General features: G+C 40.2%; 4 protein-coding genes across 4 annotated transcripts; all 4 read left to right on the top strand.

Moving 5' to 3' along the window:
* The first annotated feature begins 4235 nt into the window (after positions 1-4235).
* LOC124190552 (T-box transcription factor TBX18-like) lies at positions 4236-7245 on the top strand. Its single transcript, XM_046583280.1, has 6 exons — positions 4236-4664; positions 4781-4897; positions 5028-5190; positions 5307-5495; positions 5575-5642; positions 6902-7245. The coding sequence occupies exons 1-6, from the start codon at positions 4408-4410 to the stop codon at positions 7128-7130; spliced, it is 1023 nt and encodes a 340-aa protein (XP_046439236.1). The 5' UTR covers positions 4236-4407; the 3' UTR covers positions 7131-7245.
* A 931-nt stretch (positions 7246-8176) lies between these two features.
* Positions 8177-10009, top strand: LOC124190553 (popeye domain-containing protein 3-like). Its single transcript, XM_046583281.1, has 9 exons — positions 8177-8429; positions 8510-8647; positions 8731-8912; positions 8974-9040; positions 9098-9162; positions 9242-9349; positions 9414-9566; positions 9631-9739; positions 9799-10009. Exons 1-9 carry the CDS (start codon positions 8276-8278, stop codon positions 9873-9875), a joined length of 1053 nt encoding a protein of 350 aa, XP_046439237.1. The 5' UTR covers positions 8177-8275; the 3' UTR covers positions 9876-10009.
* Positions 10010-10096: 87 nt separating this feature from the next.
* LOC124190554 (DNA polymerase zeta catalytic subunit-like) lies at positions 10097-18100 on the top strand. Its single transcript, XM_046583283.1, has 20 exons — positions 10097-10486; positions 10551-10831; positions 10899-11034; positions 11112-11219; positions 11278-11471; positions 11544-12072; positions 12136-13877; positions 13952-14233; positions 14303-14629; positions 14695-14910; positions 14973-15085; positions 15146-15287; positions 15354-15484; positions 15559-15672; positions 15737-15914; positions 16008-16400; positions 16483-16596; positions 16669-16859; positions 16921-17148; positions 17213-18100. Exons 1-20 carry the CDS (start codon positions 10309-10311, stop codon positions 17589-17591), a joined length of 5976 nt encoding a protein of 1991 aa, XP_046439239.1. The 5' UTR covers positions 10097-10308; the 3' UTR covers positions 17592-18100.
* A 757-nt stretch (positions 18101-18857) lies between these two features.
* On the top strand, positions 18858-21299 carry LOC124190559 (protein takeout-like). The gene is made up of 7 exons (XM_046583303.1): positions 18858-19014; positions 19562-19657; positions 20021-20049; positions 20135-20241; positions 20341-20474; positions 20557-20706; positions 20850-21299. The coding sequence occupies exons 1-7, from the start codon at positions 18951-18953 to the stop codon at positions 21011-21013; spliced, it is 744 nt and encodes a 247-aa protein (XP_046439259.1). The 5' UTR covers positions 18858-18950; the 3' UTR covers positions 21014-21299.
* The last annotated feature ends 974 nt before the right edge of the window (positions 21300-22273 follow it).

Genomic DNA, 22273 nt, shown 5'->3' on the forward strand with positions numbered 1-22273 from the left:
GTATTGACACAGAAACATTAGAAATGAGTTTGAACTCTTCGGAAAACGTGGCGGTGAAGTAAAACAACCACAAACAAAAAAAAAGACAAAACTTCTCTTCTCAACTTTAGTGGACAAAAGCATAAGGCAAAAGATAAAACAGGCCAGCAATTATATATTAAACACACAAATTTGTTTCTGCTTTCTTAATATGAACACAAAATTTTAATCGCTTTCTGTTTGAGTAAATTGGAAATGCACTGACATAATGTCGTAATCGTTGCACAATTCACCCCAAGCGGCCATATTACGCACTATAACGATCGGCGCGAATTAACTGAACGAATCTTGAATCGAAACGATAATCAAATAAAATTTTATTACTCTGCCTTAAATAAAACAACTGATTAATATTTGAATAATTCAAACGGAATCACTGCAACAAAATTCAAGTTAATTGGTTGACACAATTTCGAGATATAGTCGTAATTGTAGGAGGAAGTCGACTTGCAAACAAAGATTTGCCCTTCTTTTTCATAAATAAGGGATCGCCACCGCATATGATCCCATTGTACACCATCTGTAAGGTACGCCTTCTAGATAAAGTTACTGTGATTAAAACCAGCAAGCAAAATGGAAGCGAATGTTGAAATGGTAGTGAGAAAGGTTTGGAAAAGATTCTGGTACGACGACGATGATATGGGAGTGGTCAAGAAATGGAGAAGAGTGTTGACACAAGTTCCGAAAAATTATTCGCCACCATCCTCGTACCCGCACCCCGCGACGAATCCTCAGCTGATAACTTACGCGGACTGCGAGGCATTTTTCGAATCTGTAACCAGAGGCTCCAGGGAGGATTTGATTAAAACTCTCAACATCCACGGACCGAAAGTGACTACCGAATTGTCAAAATCGTACAACGAACATGGGCAGACCCCTCTTCTGGTGGCCATCCGCCGAGGAAACTTGGACATGGTCAAATTCTTGGTCGGCAAACTGGGCGTTCCCATCGAGCAAATTGGACGAATGGTGTGGAATGGTGTCGAATACCTGGACGTTCCAGCACTGTACGCGGCTATCGTTTGCGGAGAATTGGACATTGCCGCCTATCTTCTTTCCATGGAAGTGGAATCGGATCAGCAAACCGCCCAAATGATCGAATCCATCGTCTCAAGTCCCAACGGCCGACAGGAAAAGATCAACATTCTGGAACTGATGGGTGCAGTCAATTTTTACTTTTACGAAACGCATCCAGCCCCGCAAAACGGCCTCATGTACTGGAGGGCAGCCACGCATCTTCGCCAGTCGACGGTCGATGGTGAACCGGACCTAATACCTAAAACGATTCTTCCATCGGACGCTTATGGCACGGCTTTCGGCTTGACTTCCGAGTTTACCACATTAGAACAACTGGAGCAGCTGTCTAGACTCGAGCTCTTCACCCAAGCAGTTTTGGTCAGCCAGCGAGTCCTGGACATGGTCCGTCCTGGTGTCCATATCTTCAATCTCACCTTCTTGTCCCAATGGGCTTCGATGTGTTCCTTCCGCCAAGGGCAGAGCGGCCGCGCCATCCACATACTGACGCTCGTTCTGCAGCAATCGCAATCACTTGAGTGGAAGGGATTAAAGACGAGTCGAATCATCAACTGGGCCCTGGACATCATGTTGTCGAGCATCACCAATCTGCAAGAGGATCCGGAACAAGACGAGTTTCCGTTTGTCAATCTGATGGCCACCTTCGATTTTGCCACTCAGTACATGGCGCATCTCCAAGAAAATCCCCGACAGCAAAAGATTGACCCAAGCACTCGGCTCGGTCTGGCAAGTTTCATCGTGGGATTGATTTATTGGGCCCACCAGCTGGTGCCACAATGGAGTGTCGTGGATCGTCAACAGTTCCAGCGCAGCCTGTCCCTTTTCATAGCCAAAGATCACCGATGGGGAAACGCCAATCAGAATCTTCTCCACGCGATTTGCCATCTGGAGAGTACGAGTCACGCGTTCGCTGAAATTCACGAGTTGATGTTCAGAGACAGCGACTCTGTGACTAGCGACGACATGGGCAGCAGTGACCTGGATGAAACAAGCGACTTGGATCATGGCGAATTTGAAAACAACAGCGACACGGTGAACGATCTGCTGGACAGCAATGACGACTTGATTGATGACCCTGCCGGCGAGAGCCAATTTGACTTTGACATCATTTGTGCGTCGAAGGATGAAGATTGCTTCAGTGATTACAGTGACGACAGTAGCGTGTGGGGATGTCCGTCGTGTGGACACGGCGAAGACGAAGTGATGTCTGCGGACGAAATGGACGACGTGGACTTTGAACTGATTCGAGATTATCGCGACGAAGACGACGAAAGCGACGATGATTCAGACGAGGATTTCCAGCTGTCTGTGACCGAGTGGATCCTTCGACTCGGAGCCGATCCTAACGCGGCCGACTCGCACGGAGCGACTCCTCTCCACTTGGTGGCCTTAAATCGTGGCAGCGTTGCTCAAGCTCGGCTGTTGCTGGAATACGGGGCTCACATAGACCAGACGGACAACAGAAGTACGACCCCCTTGATGACCTTCCAGGAATGGCAAAGCCTGCTCTCCCAGGAACGGCCAGACCGAATAATCGACCGTGATGAGGATAACGAGCTTAACCTTCATTCGCTCATCAGAGACGCTCTGCCACTGCCTCTGAGCTTCTTGGCTGCTCGAGTCGTACGCCAAAGTGGAATTCCATTCGACGATGCAGAGAAGGTTCCACCGACTCTACAAACCTTCATTCGGCGACATTAATAAGATATTTCCGATGGAAGATGAAATTTCATGTGTTTGATTCTTTTGTTTCACTTTTGATACTTGTCGCCACTGTTCTGTCAGTTGATTTCAATAAATTTCATTAAAATAAAAAAAATTGTTTCGCCTATTCATTTGTTTGATTGTTTAAGGGCTTTTTTTGCCAAGTACCAAGTTGATTTTAGGTTGTAGGACCAAGCTGTTGAGCTAAAGCAAGGTTCAAATTCGCTGCTTTGGAACGCTGTTGGCTAAACAGAGTGCCAGCAACTTCATTTTGATCATCACTCACCAGATGTCTTTTTCTTTTTCATAGCTTCAGCCTTCATGACGTCATAAATTAGAGATACTCTGTCTGATAATAAAATCACTTTTTTTAAAATCAATTAGCAATATGACGATCCGTTTTACTTTTAACCCAATAAAAAAAAATGTTGTCTGCTCCATGTCAGCTCTCCCTTTTTCTTGTGTCTCGGATTCATTACACGAATTTTGTATTTTTACCGTTTTAACTTGATTTGGATGCGGTTTACAATTTACATACGTAGACGTAGACAGACGTGTTCTCAGACCCTCGACTAGACGAGTCTCAGACTGACAGACGTAGACACGAGACTGTCCTACCCGGAAAATAAGGGCGAATTTTCTCCCAGCATATCCCAGCATCTCGCGTTTGTTGACTGTTTCCTTTCTTATTTCCTTGTAGAGATTTTGATTAATTATTCGATCGTGTCGGCCACTGCAACGATCATACCACGCACCAGGCGGTAGTTTATCGCAATCAAGATACGCGGAAATATGAAATCGTATGAAATAAAAAACAGTTACAACAGATTTTAAAAAAGAATTCTCTTAACTTAACAGGTTCTAAAAAATTTAAATTTAGTTACAACATCCTAGTTTAACCAAATAATTATTCTCATCAAGCAAGTTGTAATCGCAAATTAGCTTACATGCTATTTAAAACGAAGCATAGTAATGTTTTCTGAATGTTACCTATTTGACATTTACTTAACGACGAGACCAGCCACGTAATACAGTCACTTTTGTTACATATTTTTTGTGGGAGTGGTTTCGGAGTACGAAGCGGGGAGAATAATTTGTTTTTGACAGTCGGCACCGAAAACATTAAACAAGCGGCTCATACTCATCGATCACGCTAAAAAAGAAAACGATACGGGTCGGAATGTGTCGTCGTTAAAGAGCCGTTGCATACGCGCCGACAAGAAATAGTCACATCGTTTTGGCTCTAGCTTATGGACTCTTTTTCGCCTTATCGGCGGTGGGGAACAAACAAGTGTCTCCCCACCCCTGCACCAAAACGTTTTTAAAGGATTGGCTTTGACAATTCGTGTGAAAACCAATAGCTACCGAAGAAGATAATATATGTGACTGATAGCTGATGCATACGTCATTACTCTTACGAGAGGATTTGAAAAGAAAAGAAAAGGGACCGACTGATGCACATCAAACTGAGAACTGTTCTTCGCATCACCGACAGTTGTCAGTGCTGACGCGTGCCTAAAATAGGTGGTTCTAAAAAGAAGTCTAGACCAACAAAGATTTACAATCGTATTACGAGGCAAATCGAAATTGTTTAAAGTGAAAAAAACTAAATTTTACGCCTCACAGGTGATGTCTAGTGGTGATCTGTCTGTTCGAGCTCGGGCCTTCTCCGTGTCAAGCTTAATAGGTTCTACTCAGCACTCGGACGACGAATCCAGCCCGAATACAGATGCAACCAAATTGCAATCGTTCGCTTGCCCCCCGACGAATAAAACTGATGGGGAACCTACGTCGATCCAAAACGCAGCAGCTGACCTTCTTTGTCGCGAATTGTGGTTAGAGTTTCACGCCCTTGGAACTGAAATGATCATCACGAAAGCTGGAAGGTAATAAGCCATTACAGAATTTTTCTATCATTTTGGAAGTAGATGAAAAGAAGACTGCCGTTATCGTTAAACATTTTATAAAGACTTGTTTGTTGTAACCCCTAATAAATATAAAGGAGAATGTTCCCGTCGCTCAAGGTTCGACTAAGCGGTTTGGAAGACGATGTATTGTACATCGTATACGTTGACATGGATTTAGTTGATGACAAGAGGCACAGATACATCTATCAAAGGTATCTATAATAATTTTAATAATCTATACTCTGCTTCTACTTGTGTGAGGAACGATAGAACAAATGCGTGTTGCAGAAGAAATAGAAATTCGAGTTATTAGTTTTGTATGTCGTTGCTATTTCTCTATAGTTCAAAATGGGTTCCTGGAGGTCCAGGTGATGTTCCTCACCAGGAACGACACTTTTTACATCCGGACGGCCCACAGCTTGGAAAATTCTGGAACAAGCAAAGCTGTGTGGCATTCGATAAACTTAAATTGACTAACAGCCGTAAGCCTTCTCAACGTGACCAGGTATTTTCTATTTTTGAATCAACCTTAACACTATATATACCATAGCGACGTAACAAAGGAATTGGGTTGTAATAAAAAGAGGGTCGATTAAATTTGAATTCATTGAATTTCGTCAGATACCCCTGCATTCCATGCATCGTTACCAACCAACATTATACATCCAACCGATTCCTAACGACTGCCGAGAAGCTCTAAGCAATTGCTCTGAATGGTGGAAGACTTTCTGTTGGAAATCCAGTTCAGCCGCATCGTTCACCTTTCCGGAAACCCAGTTCATCACTGTTACTGCCTACCAGAACCAACAGGTAAATCAATTGTGAAGCTTTTCGTGTTTTTGAAGAAAAAAAAAATAAATATTGTACATTTTTAATTCATTCAAATCAGATTACTAGACTGAAAATCGCCAGTAACCCCTTCGCTAAAGGTTTTCGTGATTCTAACCGTGAGCCAAGGTAAGGATTTTTTTTTTACTGTTTAGATGCAAATAGACGAGTTAATGTTAGGTTTAAAAAATCATTCATCTTATTTGATTGATATTTCTGTTGAACCCTTATTGGCGATTATAAAAACCAAAAGGAAGCTAATCAGGTTTCGGTGAGACTACAGTTTTCAACAGTGTCTTTCGAGAGTGGTGCATGGAGTACTCATCATATTAGCATATTTTTGGGCTTGAACGCACGTCGGTACAAATTCTACCGTCACGTTCAGGCGCCTTAGCCCACGTACTGTTTGGGTGACGATTTTGATGGGGTTATTTATTAGGAATAAACAGAACAGCTGGAAGGACCATCCAGACATGAATTCTATGTGAATTCAAATATCAAAAATTAAGCTGATCAGGGTTTGGTGAGACTACAGTTTTCAACAGTGTCATTCATGAGTGGTGCATGGAGTACTCATCATTTCAGCTTTTTATAAGACTTGAACATTTAAGGGCTATCGTCACTATCTAGTGCTATGACCACTATACCGATTGGTTGTTAATATTTACGCCCAACAATAGTAGTGCTGGATCCTTGGGTATACTAGATATTGCCTATAGTATTAATTAGCAAAGTTATATCCTCATCCTGAATCCTGAACACATAAATTATAGGGAGGCTATATCTATACTACTTGCAAGTGTCCTCTGTTATTTTTCCTTAGTCATAGCAAATAGCCGCAAATAGCGGTGTCTCTTTGACAGTCGTCGCCGATAGGCTCCGAAAGCTTGTCTTGGCTCCTACCTCGAAATCTGCCGATTGACTTAAGCTAACTGAAGACAGACGTTGGAACAGGGAGCATGTTGCCGTGGGACAGATCAAAGGCGCAAACGTACATTTTTTGTCCCAGACTGGCGCCATCGGGAACTTTTATTCCAAACTGTCTGGCGGCGATAACAGCACGTGTGACTATGTAAACACGAGCTGCTACTTGCAGGTTTTCTTTTCGTCCAAGTTTTTCGTGTTCGGCAAACGCGGCAACTGCCGAATTGGCAAATATGTATAGTATAGTTATATAGGCCAACGACAAACTTGTGTCCACACTAAAGATCCGGTAGATCTATACAAAATTTAATCTTTGCTTAACAAACAAAACTAAACTTCCGGGAAGAGTTTCTCAAGTCAAACAAGCACTATTTAAGACTATTTGACTCTATTATTTGTCAATCATTTTGAAAACAAATTTTCCATTAAATATTTAATTAGTCATTTTGGTTGAATTTTCACAGAAATTTTGAAGCGAGTGAGGATGAAGAAGGAGCGCATCGGAATCACAAGAAAATCCGGAATTCATTGAGTAACAAAGACAACAACGCAGGAAGTTTTCCGTTAGTGGACATCAGTGCATGGAATGCATTTCATCACGCAACTTTCCAACCAGTTCACCACTGGTGGATCCAACAATATTCCATACTACACCCTTTCCTGCCTGCAGTTCAATCATCGACTCACGAATAAACCGGAGAGGCCTATAATAACAATATTGTCATCTATTCTCCGACTCAACATTCGTTTAATAATAAATTCGGTTGTATTTTTGGTATATACAAATAAAAATGTATGTTGGCATTCTGTTAAGATTTACGATAACTATTATTATATAGTGTTGTAGACTGTGTGTGCACTCAATAAACTGTAAAAAAAATTGAATGTTTCAACAGTGACACAAAGGGGAGATAAATTTAATTTCAAAACCTTTCTTCGGTTCCTGTCCTCGCGATGAAAAAAGTCTGTAAAATTGCTATACATTAAATGCGGTTCGAATTCCGATAAAACAGCTTAGATGTTTTCAAAGCCGCTGTGTTATCAATCGACGCCGGCAGGGAAATATCTTTGTCGGCTCATGTACTATATCTATCTAGACACATAAATAATCAGTAGAAAAAGAAAAAAAGAAAACATAAGAGTCTTCCCTATTCTAATAAGGCGGTTCACTTCAAAAGGCCATGCAATATGCCACGTTACATTTTTCAGCTAAAACGCCGATGCGCGTTAAAGTAGTCGGCACCCGGCCATTGAAGTTCACACGTTCGTGCTTTGGCTATCTATATACCAGCATATTTGTCAATGCTGTCGTCGGACAACGCCACTACCTTAAGTGTGACACAATAGTTCCGCACTTTCAATGCAATAACTGAAATCCGTGAGAGGACGATTTAGAATAGAAAAAAAAAGAAAAAAAACCTGTGCATCGATAAAAAAGAAATATTGACATACATGATTGCGCATGTTGGTCCGTCCAACATATGGCGTTGCACCATCATCGCGTAGAAACCACATCGCGATATAATAATATTGCAAATAAACCAACAAATGTCTTATCGTTTAATTGAAATGTCATTTGATCAACATCGCAAGGGATTGTTTATACGCTGATGCGTATTTAAAAAAAAAGTTGCACACATTGCCGATCCTCATTACTAATGCAACGGGCACGCGCCCCCTTTACGACGCGTGCGTATAGAAAAGCGATCGATTATACCAAGCCCAGTAAAACCTGGTTGAATATACGTTTTTTTTGTCACGTTGAGCCAACGTCAGATCACGTAGAGAATCCTTGTAGGAAAGCAGGATCGCTTTTTAGTCAACAACAAGTGCCTGAGATGGATTCTTTGTATTTGTTGCCATCTGAAATGGGTGGCGAAAATGTGACGGAAAAAACTGATTTTGACATCATACCCGTTTTCAAGACAGTCTTGGCTTATCCTCACAATGACAGTTTACAGTTCAACGACATATTCAACATGTCATGGGGACGTAAGTTTGAAACCTGTATTAGTTAGATTTTAACAAATATTTCATGCAAATTGATTTTTACGCAATTGTGTACACAACAGGTTTCTTCATGCCTTGCGAAAATTGGCATGAACCGCAACACATCCTTTTCCAGTTGGCCTACGGTTGCTTCTTCATCTCGTGCTTGACTCCAGATAATTCGATTGGCATCCTTGTTATGCACGCCGTTCTTCTATTAGGTAAAACCTTTTTTAAAATATTGGATGAATCTTATTTATTTCTCCTATAATAATAATAATAATAACTGGTTTGATGATAACAGGTGGACTGTTGTATTCTACATGGGCTTGGAACATGATGTGTGCCCCTGACATATTCTCTTGGACTTTTGGGTTTGTCTTCCTTAACTTTTGCCAACTACTCTACGATCTCTACCGTATAAGGCCTGTTCGACTGGACCCGGAAGTGGAAGCAGTTTTTGCTCTTCTCTTCCAACCTCTTGGGGTAAAATAGAATTGAAAAGAAAAAGAAACAAAGATTTTTACTCAAGAGATTTCGTAATTAGATTAGCCGAACTACATTCAAGAAGTTGGTGGGTCCTGAGTATGCAGAGATTTTTACTCTACACCCTGGTAAATAATTTGAGACTTAAAAAAAAAATTAATTTAATTTTGTTTTTAACTTCTTAGGGGATTTTTATGCTCTGCAAAATCTCACACGCATTGACCGGCTATCGATCGTTCTTTCCGGAAAAGTATAACATATTCTCTTTTTATTTATGTCAAGACAATTTTTTAATCTGATTTAATCACTTGAATTTTAAAAAAATACAGGTTCAAGTAGTATCAGATGGAACGACACTACACACGATAGACGCAAATGAATTTCTTGACTCTCCTGAATTTGAATCCAGCCGCGCTTCCGTTGAAGATAAATTTCGGGTAACATTAAAAATTCAAATTCTAATTTTATCCGTTGTAAAAATATTTTCACGCCCACGTATAGGTATCAATTATCGCTACCGGAACGAGTCGTTACATCAGTTGGCAGAGATCGACCCTCGAGTACCTTTTTGTAAAAGAAACTGTATTGGCCAACGTTTTTTGCGTTCTCGTAGCTAGAGACGTAATCAACAAAGTATTTGCGATGAACAAAAAGGTCCGTCATTTTATCTCAATTATTATATAACTAACGATTTGTTATCATCTCAAATTTATTATAGTTAGCATCTCAGAGAGGTCATCTATTGGACATTCGCCTACCGGGAATCGCCAGCTGTCTCTATGATTCATCTCGAGAAACATCCCCGACTAATATTTCGTCTGACTTAAGTAATTAAATCTTTCGGAACTTCAATCTCATCTTGTAATCGGATTTTTTTATCCAACAGGTCCTCCATTAAAATCTCATCAAAATGGAGGGATGAGCATTCTATCTGCTGAATCGCACCAAACTTTCTGGAATTAAAATCAAAGCACAATATTTTTTAGGTTTATGTATGATTTTTAATTGATTTAACGGACGCATTGATTGCACATGTATATAAAATATGAAATTAAACTAAATTTAAATCCAAAAATAAATTTATAGACACGTTAAAATGCCCTTTTTAAATGTAAAATGCGTAAAATGCGGTAAAATGCGAAAGCGGACAAAAATTTCTCCAAATTAATTCAAACACGACATTTGACAACACTGCTTGTAGTTTCGTCTGCTCTAGTTTGTGGGAATCTGAAAGCCCGGTTCTGTTTGTAAACTTTACAGATATTCAATTTTGCCCAAATTTATTCTGGCAGTACAGAATGAAAATTCCCTGGCAAATAGACTTCAACGTACCGCCTTACTGTCTCAAGTGATAAAAACAGTTGTTTTCTTACTTTTTTGCAAAAAATTTTTCACCATGAACACATCGGTAAAAACTGATAAAGAATCAGTTCCTGTTGTTTCTGTACGTTTAGTTAGTGCTGATTATTACATGAGCAGTCCCATTCCTGGATTGGATTTTGGATACTCAACATATAGGGGGTTAGAAATAAAAAAAGTCCCAGTTATTAGGATATTTGGTTCAACATCAACAGGTACGTAAATTTACCTAAAATGAAACTGGATTATTATGCATAGATATATTTTTTTTGCATATAGGGTATAAAGTATGCCTGCATGTACATGGGGTGTTTCCATATTTATATGTCCCTTATGATGGATCAGCTCCACCTGATAAAATGGGCCATCAGATTGTTATAGCTCTTGATAGAGCTGTAAATATTTTACAAGGCCAGGTTAACTCATCGTCTCATCATATTTTCAAGGCTGTACTTGTTAGTGGTATTCCAATTTATGGATATCATGGGAAAGAACATCAACTTTTCAAATTATATTTTTACAACCCCAACACAAGAAAGCATTCATATGACCTTTTGTTGGTAAGTTATACTGTCATTCATCCTTTCATCATTTTCAAAATTAATCATTCTCAATTACACTCATCAGAATGGAGTTGTACTGAAAAAAATTCTCCAACCTTGTGAAGGTCACATACCTTACATTCTTCAGTTTCTCATGGACTTTAATTTGCAAGGAATGAATTTCATCCACTTGAAAAAAGCATTCGCACGGCGGAAACCTGGTGAGCCTGAATCGTGTTTCATGTGGCATTATAATGTGTTTCATCAATTCTACTGTGTATTTTGTTTTTACGGATAGATGACAGTGTCGAGAATTTATGTCCAAGTACGGCAGAGCCCGTGAGTTCGTGTGAAATGGAACTCGATTGTTTTGCCGGCGATATTCTGAATTCTTTAGATGTTCAAGGTAAATCAGTCCTATATTTACTTTGCTGTTGTTTTACTTTATTTCCCTTACTTGCTAGACGGAATCCAAATGAATCCCGGGCTGGCCGCCTTGTGGGAAGAAGAAATAGAGCGTCGAAAGATAAAGAATATCAATTTAGAAAACATACATCCACCTGCTTCACCACCCAGATCACGTGCTGTGCCAACCTCTAGTCATGTCTTTTACAAAACAAACTTAAGCAAGCAGTTGCGTGAATGCGCTAGTGAAGCGGTAACTTCAATTCAAAACCAAATGCAGATTCGTTTAAAAATAGAAAACTATTTTCGTCTGTCACAATTATAGGGAGATGTATCGTTGTCATTTTGCGAAGTAAATGAGCAGATGGAAACAAGCTTAGCAATTGAAACACCAGAAGGAGTTGAAAAGACGTTGCTGTCAGCTTCGAGTATTGATTTCCACGATTCAGCAGATAGAAGGAAACCGATGGCGACTCCTATCGAAGAAGAATCTGATCTGTTGGATGTTCTCTGCGATTTAGCTGACGAACACGGATCATTTATCAGTTCACCATCCAGAATTCCAAGTTCCAGCATTGAGGATAGAGCTGTAGGATCACAAAATTCCAGATCTTCAAGGCTTACTGTTACAACCCCAATATTGGATATTATTTCCAGTAGTGATTCGGTTGAGGATTTACCTTTTGATGACGATAGTATCTTAGGGACCCAGCATTCCAGAACTTCTCCGGATGATGCGGATGCAAGGAATACTGGCATAAATGATCCTACAAGTGATAGTGACGAAGAACGCGAGACTTTGGAAATGTCACAGATATTTGAAGAATCAGATCACGCTGTTGATTCTTTTCACTGTAAGTTTTTTTTTTTTCAGTAAATATCTAATTCAATTACCCAATTTTTTTAAATAATGTAAGGCGGACAGAGTCGGACAAAAGACATTCGATTTTCTTCAGCTTCTCACACTCTCGATCAAATAATTGAGCAAGAAGAGCTTGACGAAGAGAGTTCTAGTTCGTCGTTTACTGAACATTTTCTACCAAATGTCGATGGAGCCAATGATGACAGTTCGGATGATGAATCGAGTGATTGCGGAGCTTCTAAAAGGAGTAAAAAGGATACCAAATATAAACCTTTGGTATTTCGGTCGACGAATTCAACAGCTGGTAGTGTGCAAAATAAGGCCGGCACCACCCTCAAACTGACGTCACCTTCCTCTAGCTCTCAACGTTTTCCTAGTGCTTCATTTTCTACATCGACAATGCCTCAAGTGAATAATTCGATAAGTAGCGATACGCAATCAGAAACCCGTAATGTGTGCAGCAAATCAGCTTCGACTACAAGTCCACAAACGGAATCCATTGCAATGCCAAACAACTGTGAATATGCGGATGCCTTATACGCAATGAGCTACTTAAGCCCTCTTCCCCTCGATGCGCCGGAATCGCCTCCAAAGCCTGGAACTCCAATCAAAGATGCGCGAGTAGCAATAGGCCCACTGTTGGAAGATATTTCAGCTTACGAATGCGCAAGCGGTGGTAAAATCAAGTTCAATTCCAAACGGGTTTTATTAAAAAGTCTAGAAGAAGAAATTAGCACTTACCAAAGCAAAAACAATCGAAAGCTGCGACTGCCACCAAGTATTTCTTATCAACCGACTGTCAAGAAACAAACTGGTAGAAAACGTAAGAAAAAATCGGATGCGGATGTGGAAGAGAAAAGGGTGCCACAAATGGAAGGAGCATATCAAGATGTGAAAAGTTCTTTGATAGATACCACCCTATTGCTTTCACAGAAACTGAAATCGAGCCAGAATATGAGCCAAATAGAAAGCTCGATGACAGTTCTAAAGGAGAGAATAGTATCAGAAATCCAATCGCAAGAATCTGAACAAATTTCAGATGGAGAACCAACTGAATGTGTATTGCAAGAAATCGGGAAAGAAAACGAAGATGTTAAAGAAGATGAAATGGCCAGTGAAAAAGTTTATAGCAGCTGTTCAATGACTGAGGAAGACGATCAAAAAGTAATAGCAGATTCCCAATGTAAAAACATGACGAATGAAACAAAAAAGGACGAAGATGACATAAAAGATGAGGCATCCGTAAGCGACGCTGAACTAAATTTCTCCTCTCAAACTCCCAATAATTTACAGATGTCCCAAATTCCTCCGCCATCAAGTGCCGACAGTTCTGGGAATTGTGAAAGATTATCTGAGTCTATTTTTGAAATCAAATCTTCTCATTCGACAACAGCGAATCCCTCGCGTGCTTCGAGCAGTCTCATCTATTCTACAGATCACTGTGATTCGTCCAATTCGACTTGGGACGGTGACAATAGTGACGTTCTTCAAGACAATGATGAAATTGACCGACCAGAGACGCCACCTACCCCGCTGACAGAATGTTCAGAGATCCCACCGCAAGTGCTAAATCCAGCAACAGCTTATACTACCGCCACTGACGGCCCAAGTTTGGAGCGGGTGACGTCAACCATGTCGATTTACGACATTCCATCAAAAGACAATTGCAAAGCGTTTTGGGGCGATGCAAATGACCTGCCGTCCATAATCAAATCAAAAGACATTCGCCGCCAGTCCGTACTGATTGGCTCCAATTTAATTTGCCACTTACCAGAATTCGGAACGACTTCACAACAGGTAGGCGTATCGTGAAATAGCTAGATTTTGTCCAAAAGTGTTTTAATTGATATTAACTATGACTGTTACCATAGATTGATGAGGTGAATTTAAATGAGGCAAATCTTCCGGTCGTTCTGACGTCACTTACCGACCCTCCAAGTAGACAATCCGTCGTTCAATGGTTAAAAGAAAAAAATGCCCGGGAATCTTCTGACGTGGCCAGCTCATCGGAAGTCACAACGAAAAAACGTGAAAGAGCAGAAAAACAAAAAAATGCTTGTGATCGATCTCAGTTAGAAGCGGCATCTTTAAACAATAGTTTCGGCTTTCGAGTATCCTTTGGAAATTGCCTCGAAGCAAAAGCTGTCCATCAAGTATTAAATTTTCTTTTATATTTATTGGTCTTAATGACTGTGATGTGAGCAAAATTTTATTCATTTTAGTACCAATATTTGACCATTTTGAGCGTGGAACTTCACATTGAAACGCGGCAAAATTTGCGACCCGACCCAGAATTTGACGCTGTTATGGCTTTGTTCTACACTATTACAAACGACGTGCCTTTGGAGAGTCCAACACCTGAGATGGTGACTGGCGTGATTATTGTTGACCCCGAAGACGTTCCAGGACCAAACCAGAGGAGCAGGCTTTTGAATCGCACAGCTATTGTTAACTTTGAAGTCATCTCGGTCACTAGCGAATTTGACTTGTTTCAGGAACTAGCAAAGCTCGTCAACTTTTGGAATCCCGATATCGTGGTTGGCTATGAGGTTAGTTGTTGTAATGTTTGTTTAACTAGTATCTGGAGACTCATTTCACATTGGAATTCATGCAGATTGAAATGCTGTCTTGGGGCTATTTACTGCAGCGTGGAACCGTTCTCGGAATACACGTTCAGAATCAACTCTCTCGAATACCGGGAGCATTTCCAGACCGCCATGGGGGAATTCCCGAAGATATAATTGAAGGAGATTATATGGTAGAGAAAAATTCTGACATCACTATAGGTGGCCGCATCGTTCTTAACTTGTGGCGGATTCTTCGAGTCGAGGTTTGAAGTCTCTTACAATAACCAACATGAAATGTTCAATGTCACATTTTCTCTTTTGGTAGATTGCACTCCAAAGTTATACGTTTGAAAACATGGTTTTTCATATTCTTCATCGTCGAGTGTCCACTTTTCCATTTGAAAAACTGACTCGCTGGTGGAAAAGCAATCATGACCGGTAAGTAAATTGGGCTGACAGCTTTTAGGTAGAATTATGCTAAATATTCCACTTGCACAGATGGCAAGTAGTTGAGCACTATGTCTCTCGTGTCCGGGGCAATATGGAGCTTATGGAACAATTAGATGTTATCGGCAGAACCAGTGAACTTGCACGTCTCTTCGGCATTCAGTTTTACGAAGTTTTTACTCGTGGATCTCAAGTAGGAACGTTTAGTAATTTAATTGAGAATATTAGTCTAACTTAAATTTTTAATAATTCTTTAAAGTATCGTGTTGAATCTATGATGCTTAGATTAGCTAAGCCGAAAAATTTCATCGCAGTTTCTCCATCGGTTGTACAGCGTTCAAGAATGAAAGCGCCTGAATGGCTTCCGCTGATCCTGGAACCCGAATCCAAGTACGATTTTTTATATTTTATTTCTTTCGAGAATGGCTTATTTTAATCTGACTGGTTTGTGTAATGTCAAACAGATTTTATACGGATCCGGTGCTGGTTTTAGATTTTCAGTCGCTGTACCCGTCGATGATTATTGCATACAATTACTGTTATTCCACATGTCTGGGCCGAACTCAACTACTGGGCAAGTACGCTTCGAATTTTGTATCATATCATTTCACAACTGAAAACTTGACGAGATTTTCTTGTTAGAAACGAACCGTTTGAATTCGGATGCACTCAGTTACTCATTCCACCCGCCGTAGTCCGAAAATTGGTTAAACAAGATTTAGTAAATATATCACCGGCCGGAGCAGTTTTCGTTAAACCGGAGGTTAGAACAGGCATCATACCTCAGATGTTAAGCGAGATTCTCAATACGCGTATAATGGTATGTCCAATTAAACGTTTCTAAAATTTCCTTAAATTAGTAAAAAATAATTTCAAATTTCCCACCAAATTTTTATCCGTTCCCATTTTATAGGTTAAACAATCTATGAAAGAATATGAAGGCGATACAACCCTACGTCGAGTCTTTGAGTCACGCCAATTGGGGCTCAAGCTGATTGCCAACGTTACCTACGGGTACACTTCAGCCAACTTTTCGGGTCGCATGCCGTGCGTGGAACTGGGTGACAGTGTAGTCAGTAAAGGTCGTGAAACCCTGGAACGGGCGATTCATTTAATCGAGGAGCGATCGGAATGGAAAGCGCGTGTGGTTTACGGTGACACGGATTCCGTCTTTGTTTTACTGCCCGGCCGAAGTCGGGAAGAAGCATTTAAAATCGGGGACGAAATTGCTACTTTAGTTACTCAAGCCAATCCTCAACCAGTCAAACTTAAGTTTGAGAAAGTTTATCAGCCCTGCATTCTTCAGGTAAAGAAACAAAAATTCATGAAACGTTTGCGTCAAATTATTTCGAAAATTCACAAAACATTTTCTGTTTGGCATCCCGCAGACTAAGAAGAGATACGTCGGTTACAAATACGAATCAGTCAATCAGAAAGAACCGGTATATGAAGCGAAAGGCATCGAGACTGTGCGTCGTGACGGCTGCCCTGCTGTCGTCAAGGTAAAATAGTAACGCTTTTGTCTGTTCTGCTGATTAATAAGTAGGACTGACATTTTTTTGTTAACGAAACAGCTACTGGAACGTTCATTGCGTGTGCTCTTTGAATCGTGCGACGTCAGTAAAGTGAAAGTTTATGTGCAGCGCCAATTCACCAAGATTCTGCAAAACCGCAACAGCTTGCAAGATTTCATTTTTGCTAAAGAATTTCGCGGACGTGAAGGCTATAAACCAGGAGCGTGTGTTCCAGCACTGGAGATTTCCAAGTCAGTAATTTGTGATGGATTCATTCATTTTCAAAATTCATCTTTTAATTTCTTGTTTTAGACAGCAGTCGAGGATTGATCGGCGCTCCGAACCGCGGATCGGCGAGCGTGTTCCATATATTGTTGTTTACGGATCACCTGGAGTCCCTCTTATTCGTTTGGTAGTTCCAGCCAATCAGTTACTGATTGACACTTCCCTTCGATTGAACGCCCATTATTACATCACTCGAGCTATTATCCCTGCGCTGCAGAGATGCCTGGGACTTTTGGGTGTGGACGTCCTTTCGTGGTAAGTTGATGGAATTCTAGAAATACAATTTTTTATCAATCACGAGACCTTGTCGAAATCGCAGGTACCAAAGTCTTCCGCGAGCGTGTGCACCGCCAACTTCCGCTGTGCCAAGTGAACACAATAACTCGCGAAAAGCCACAATTTCCCAGTATTTTGGCTCGTCAGTTTGTCTCCTGTGCGACGATCCCATCCTGACGAATGGCCTGTGCGCCGCGTGTGGTTCCAGTCGCCAGACTAGCGCCTTCTCGCTGTCAGCTATGCAGCGTCTCAGGGAGAAGGATTACACCGAATTAATCAGCCTTTGCCAGAGCTGCACAGGCAACACTCGCATCGAGCGAGATTGCATCTCCATGGACTGTCCAGTACTTTACAGACGCGTCAAGGCCTTCCAAAATCTACAACTTGTGTCCAAGTGGCGTGACGCCTTGTCCCTCCTGTAATTATACGACTGGTAGGAGCCGACTGGAACTCTCGACGCAATAAAAGCAATCATCAGTTACCCTGGATTCAGACCACAGAGAATATTTGTTGGTAATTGATATGGAAGGGGGGCCATAAAGCGAGACGGAGAAAAATATTATCGGGCTGTTGAGCTGTTTGGTTTGGCCTTGATGTGCTTCAAATGAGGTTTCAGATGATTGCTTTGGGTCACCTTGGATGATGCAGCACATCTCGTAACCAAATAATGCGTCTATTCTTCGATCTTCCAGGTATGAAAGGACTATTGATGTTGTGGTAATCCTCTTTGCTCCAATCCCCACTTCCTCATAGAGAAAGAAAAATCCGATTCTCCGAATTCCAAGAAGCCAATTTTGAAGAAAAAAAAGTTCTCCTTCACGTCCAATTATTGACCAAAATTGCGCATTAACTTTGGAGGTTTTCCTTTCTTTACACTTAGAAAAACCACATTGGGTCTTTGGGGACGGAATAAACCTGTTGGTAATCTTCAGTCTACACTTGATACCATCAAATATGCAAATCAGCTTTCTCAATGACACATCGTGGGAAAACTGAAGAGCACCTGGCGAGCCTCATTGGACTATAGCAAACAAGGAAACGGAAAAGACTCCTCCGTGGCCGATGACTATGTGTAAACTGAAGACGAGCAGACCAATCTTCCGTCAAGGTCGAAACGGCTGGATTTTCCGAACCGTGACACATCAGAAAACCGAAACACCTTTCGCACCTCGATGCTTCCGGCCATGACCTCGTTCTGTTTCTGGTTCTTTTGACCGTAGAGCCGACTTGTTATTTGTCGCACAGGTTGTTTTTTTTTTCGCCGAGAAAACTTTCTCAAATTCAATGGATGAGTGTCTTATTCAGTTAGAAAAGTGGGGAAATTTCAGCGACACGATGATTGCGCATATTTTTCTAAATTCTAGAATTTTGTAGTCCAATGTATAATGGTCGATCAAGGACACCTTGCCCGTTTAATTGAATCGAGTCGTGCTATCGTCGACAAAACTGGTTAGGCAGCATCTAAAATAGCCGCTATTTTAACGTGTCAACTTGTATACGCGAGAACTGGAAAGTCTTTACCCTCACCGAATTTGGGGTCTTATTCATTTCGGTTTTGGAGGATTACATTTTTACCAGTTAAATTGAAAGGGATTTTGGTCAATTAAGGAACCGGTTATTTCCATCCTCCGCGGGGGGGAACTTTTCGAGAGGGAGGTGACCAAGAAAAAAGGGGGAGGGAAAAGAAATTGGTATATTTTGTCCTCTGGGTTGGTGAGTTAAAACATCAGTCTTGTGGACGTTGGCAACCGAGTAAGACAGAAAATTAAAAAGTGTTCAACATGTGGACGTCGGCCGCTATTCTTTTCGCTTCTCTTTTCGTATCAATCTCTGCTGGAAAATTCGGTAAGTTAAATTTTTCAAATCATTTGTATTCGGCCTTGTACTTATGTCACATTATCTGCATAGCAATTATAGTCTTAACTAGCTAAAACACCTGTGGTAGAGTAATTTGTTCGTTTATTGTTTACCTTGTTACCAGACTGTCATAACATTTGTGTTAAACAATTATCCCCGAATAATTTCAAAAGATAACAGAACATTTAAAAAACTACCAAGTGATAGAAGGTTTTGCATTAGGTACTAAACTCAAAGGAAAATCCAGTCTATCGAAATATTAAACACTGAATTAAAAATTAGTAATAATAATTTTTTTATGAGAGTCGAGAGTGAAAGAAAGTGAGTGGTAATTTCCAGAATGAAGTTATATAACAGATTCGCGTAATAAAATAGTCCGACTTTCTCAAAAAAAAAAAAACAAGCAAAAAACGGAGCGAATGGAACAGGACAATGCAGACAGTTTTTAATTTACGCAATAAAATTACTTAAAATATTTTGTCCCCCTTCTGTGGAATGATGATATTAATACATTTATTTGTTTTTTACTTTGAAGGTGATTCTCTGAAACAATGCGATTCCAATAACCGGAATGCGCTCAACACTTGCCTTTTTAAGATCGTCGAAGACTTGAGACCTTTTATGCCCACAGGTAAAACTTATTTTTGTAAAGTAAATTTCCAACCAATTTTCTTTAGCCTTTCACTGAGAGTGGGGTGATTTTTAACAAAGAAATTGCATATACTGTTTCTCCTCTGTGCTTTCCCAGTGTGGAAAGGGAGTAGAAGAAAAGTTTCGCATTTGGCATGGAGAATGAATATTGGGGATGAAAGTGAAAGTTGTTTTGTCAGCTGCCACGTACTGTTGTAGTAGAAGTCAGCATTGTTGACTGGTTGTAATGAATCATCCGTTTTCCATTTCTAAACTTTTTCTCTTCATTTTCTCGCTAGCGTCTTCACTTTTTCCTTACTTATACTAATAGCTATTTTCTTTTTTTTATTCTGACGATATGTAGGCATTCCTGAAATTAATGTTCCCGTTCTGGTAAGTCCGCAAAAAATTTGTATTCTCAACGTTCATTTATTGATTCTCGATTTATAAAATGATTAAATTTTTTTCTGAAAATCAGGACCCAATGTTTATCCAAAGCGTCAACTTAGTGCAAGGCGAATTCAGGTCAACTTTCTCCCAGATCCAGGTCCGTGGATTGTCCAAGTTCACCACCATCAGTGTGACGTAGGTGGCTTGAAGTGAAAACCGCTTCATACCGGTGTTCATTTCTCTAGATACAAATGTAAACTATGTGTCATCCATTCTAATATCGATGTTTTATAGGGCCGATCCAGATACCATGGTCATGAAACTTCGACTTTCGATCCCTGAGCTCCGCATCACAGGTCAATACAAAATATCGGGTCGGATCTTTGTTCTAGCTGTCGAAGGAACTGGCACATTTTGGAATATTCTGAGTATGAAACATTCTTTTCCCCCTGGCATTATTATTGCTTATACAGAAGATAGAAATCTAATTCACTGAAATGTTTTGTTCAGATAACGTCACCGTCGATGCGACGAGCAATTTGGTGTTGAAAGGAAACGCACCGAACCAAAACCTCCAGGTGGCAAACAACGTCCTTGATTTGAATGTTAGCAAAATGCGCATGAGGTTGAATAACCTTTTCAATGGTGATCCCATTCTCGGTAATAATCGTATTTTATTATTTTTTACGTAAGCGCAGTTAATTGCGCGTTTTAAATTGCGCAAAATGTTTAATCGGCTCAACCCGTTGAAACTCTATTGGTCTATTATTAACGTTTGATTTTGCTGAATGGCCGAAATTTAGGTGAAACGGTCAACAACTTTTTGAATGAAAATTCACAAGAGGTTTTCGCTGAAGTCAAACCAGAAATGGCTAAACAAGTCGGCGAACTTGTCATCAAGGTTATGAACGACGCTCTTGGTGCCCTCCCAGCCGACAAATTTGTCTCGACCAGAACGCGATCATGAGAAGTGCTCGTCAGCACTCACATCTTACATTACTCCCATAAAACTCCGTCCGTGACAAGAGATTCTTGATCGACCTCAATTCGGAGGATTTTATATACAAGTTTCAATTTCAGACAATATTTTTTTTTCTTCTTTTTTAAAAATAGAAGTATTTCTTTTTGCTCGTGTTTTCGATGTTCTGGTTCATTTTATCGCGTCGCACAAAAAGTTGTGAAATGTCCTTCTTTTGATAAATAAAAATCGTCCCCGGAATATGCTTTAAACAAATACAACGTCAAAGAAAATATCTACATGGAACGATTTAATTAGCAGTGTTAAGTAATTACCCGCATTAACCTTCTATTCCACTTTCTTCGCTATCTAAACTAATTTTTTTTAAATAACAATATGGGGTTTCCCCTCAGGTGGCAATCATTTCAGAATAACGTATACTTATTTCTTCCTAGAAAAATTACAGACGAATGTTTTTTTTTTTTCAAGTTTTTTATTGTAATGTTTCCTTCAACTTCAATCCACTTCTCTTATCTACTCATGGTTTGACGGTTAATATATATGTAGAACAACAGAGGGGAAAGTACGGATAAAACATTTAGTGATAGGCTCCATCTAAGCACAAAAAGAAGAAACCATGAAACATTGCCAGCGCTGTAACACAGGTTCGGAAGGAGAAAAAGAAAAAAAAAAATAGTCAACACAGAAAGGACAGAAAGAGAGAGAGTGAAGGAAAGAAATATACAACACTCAGAATGGTAGGTTATGAAAAATACTGCGGGAAAAAACGAAGAAAGAAGGGAAAATCTGAATAAGATGGAAGTCTTTCCTAAACATAGCTGGGAGATAATTGTGATAATGTTTAACAGTAAGAGAGAAAAGGACACAGAGGGAGGTTTGGAAGAGAAAGTGTATAACTACATAGTACGCACCGTCATGACCGACACGCTGAGATTTTAGACAAATTGAAAAGCTCTGCTTGAAGCATTTCATTTACAGTAAAAGGATATTTAGGTATCGGGAGCTAGATAAGGTGTATCAATCAATGTACAGGAAAGCAGATCCAACACTCTCTGGCGGTTATTGCTTTGTTAAAACGGGATTTCAGAGAAGATAATTATCCACTGACATCACACGCAGAAGAAAAAAAAGTGGGGCAAACGCAGAATCTATCAAAACCCATGATTTGATAGGTCAAGACGGAAAAGACAAAGGAATAAAGAATGAAAAGATGAAAAAAAAAGACTCCCGATATGGAATCGTAATAAG

The sequence above is a fragment of the Daphnia pulex genome, chromosome 3 (genome assembly GCF_021134715.1).
Source record: "Daphnia pulex isolate KAP4 chromosome 3, ASM2113471v1".
Classification (NCBI taxonomy): domain Eukaryota; kingdom Metazoa; phylum Arthropoda; class Branchiopoda; order Diplostraca; family Daphniidae; genus Daphnia; species Daphnia pulex.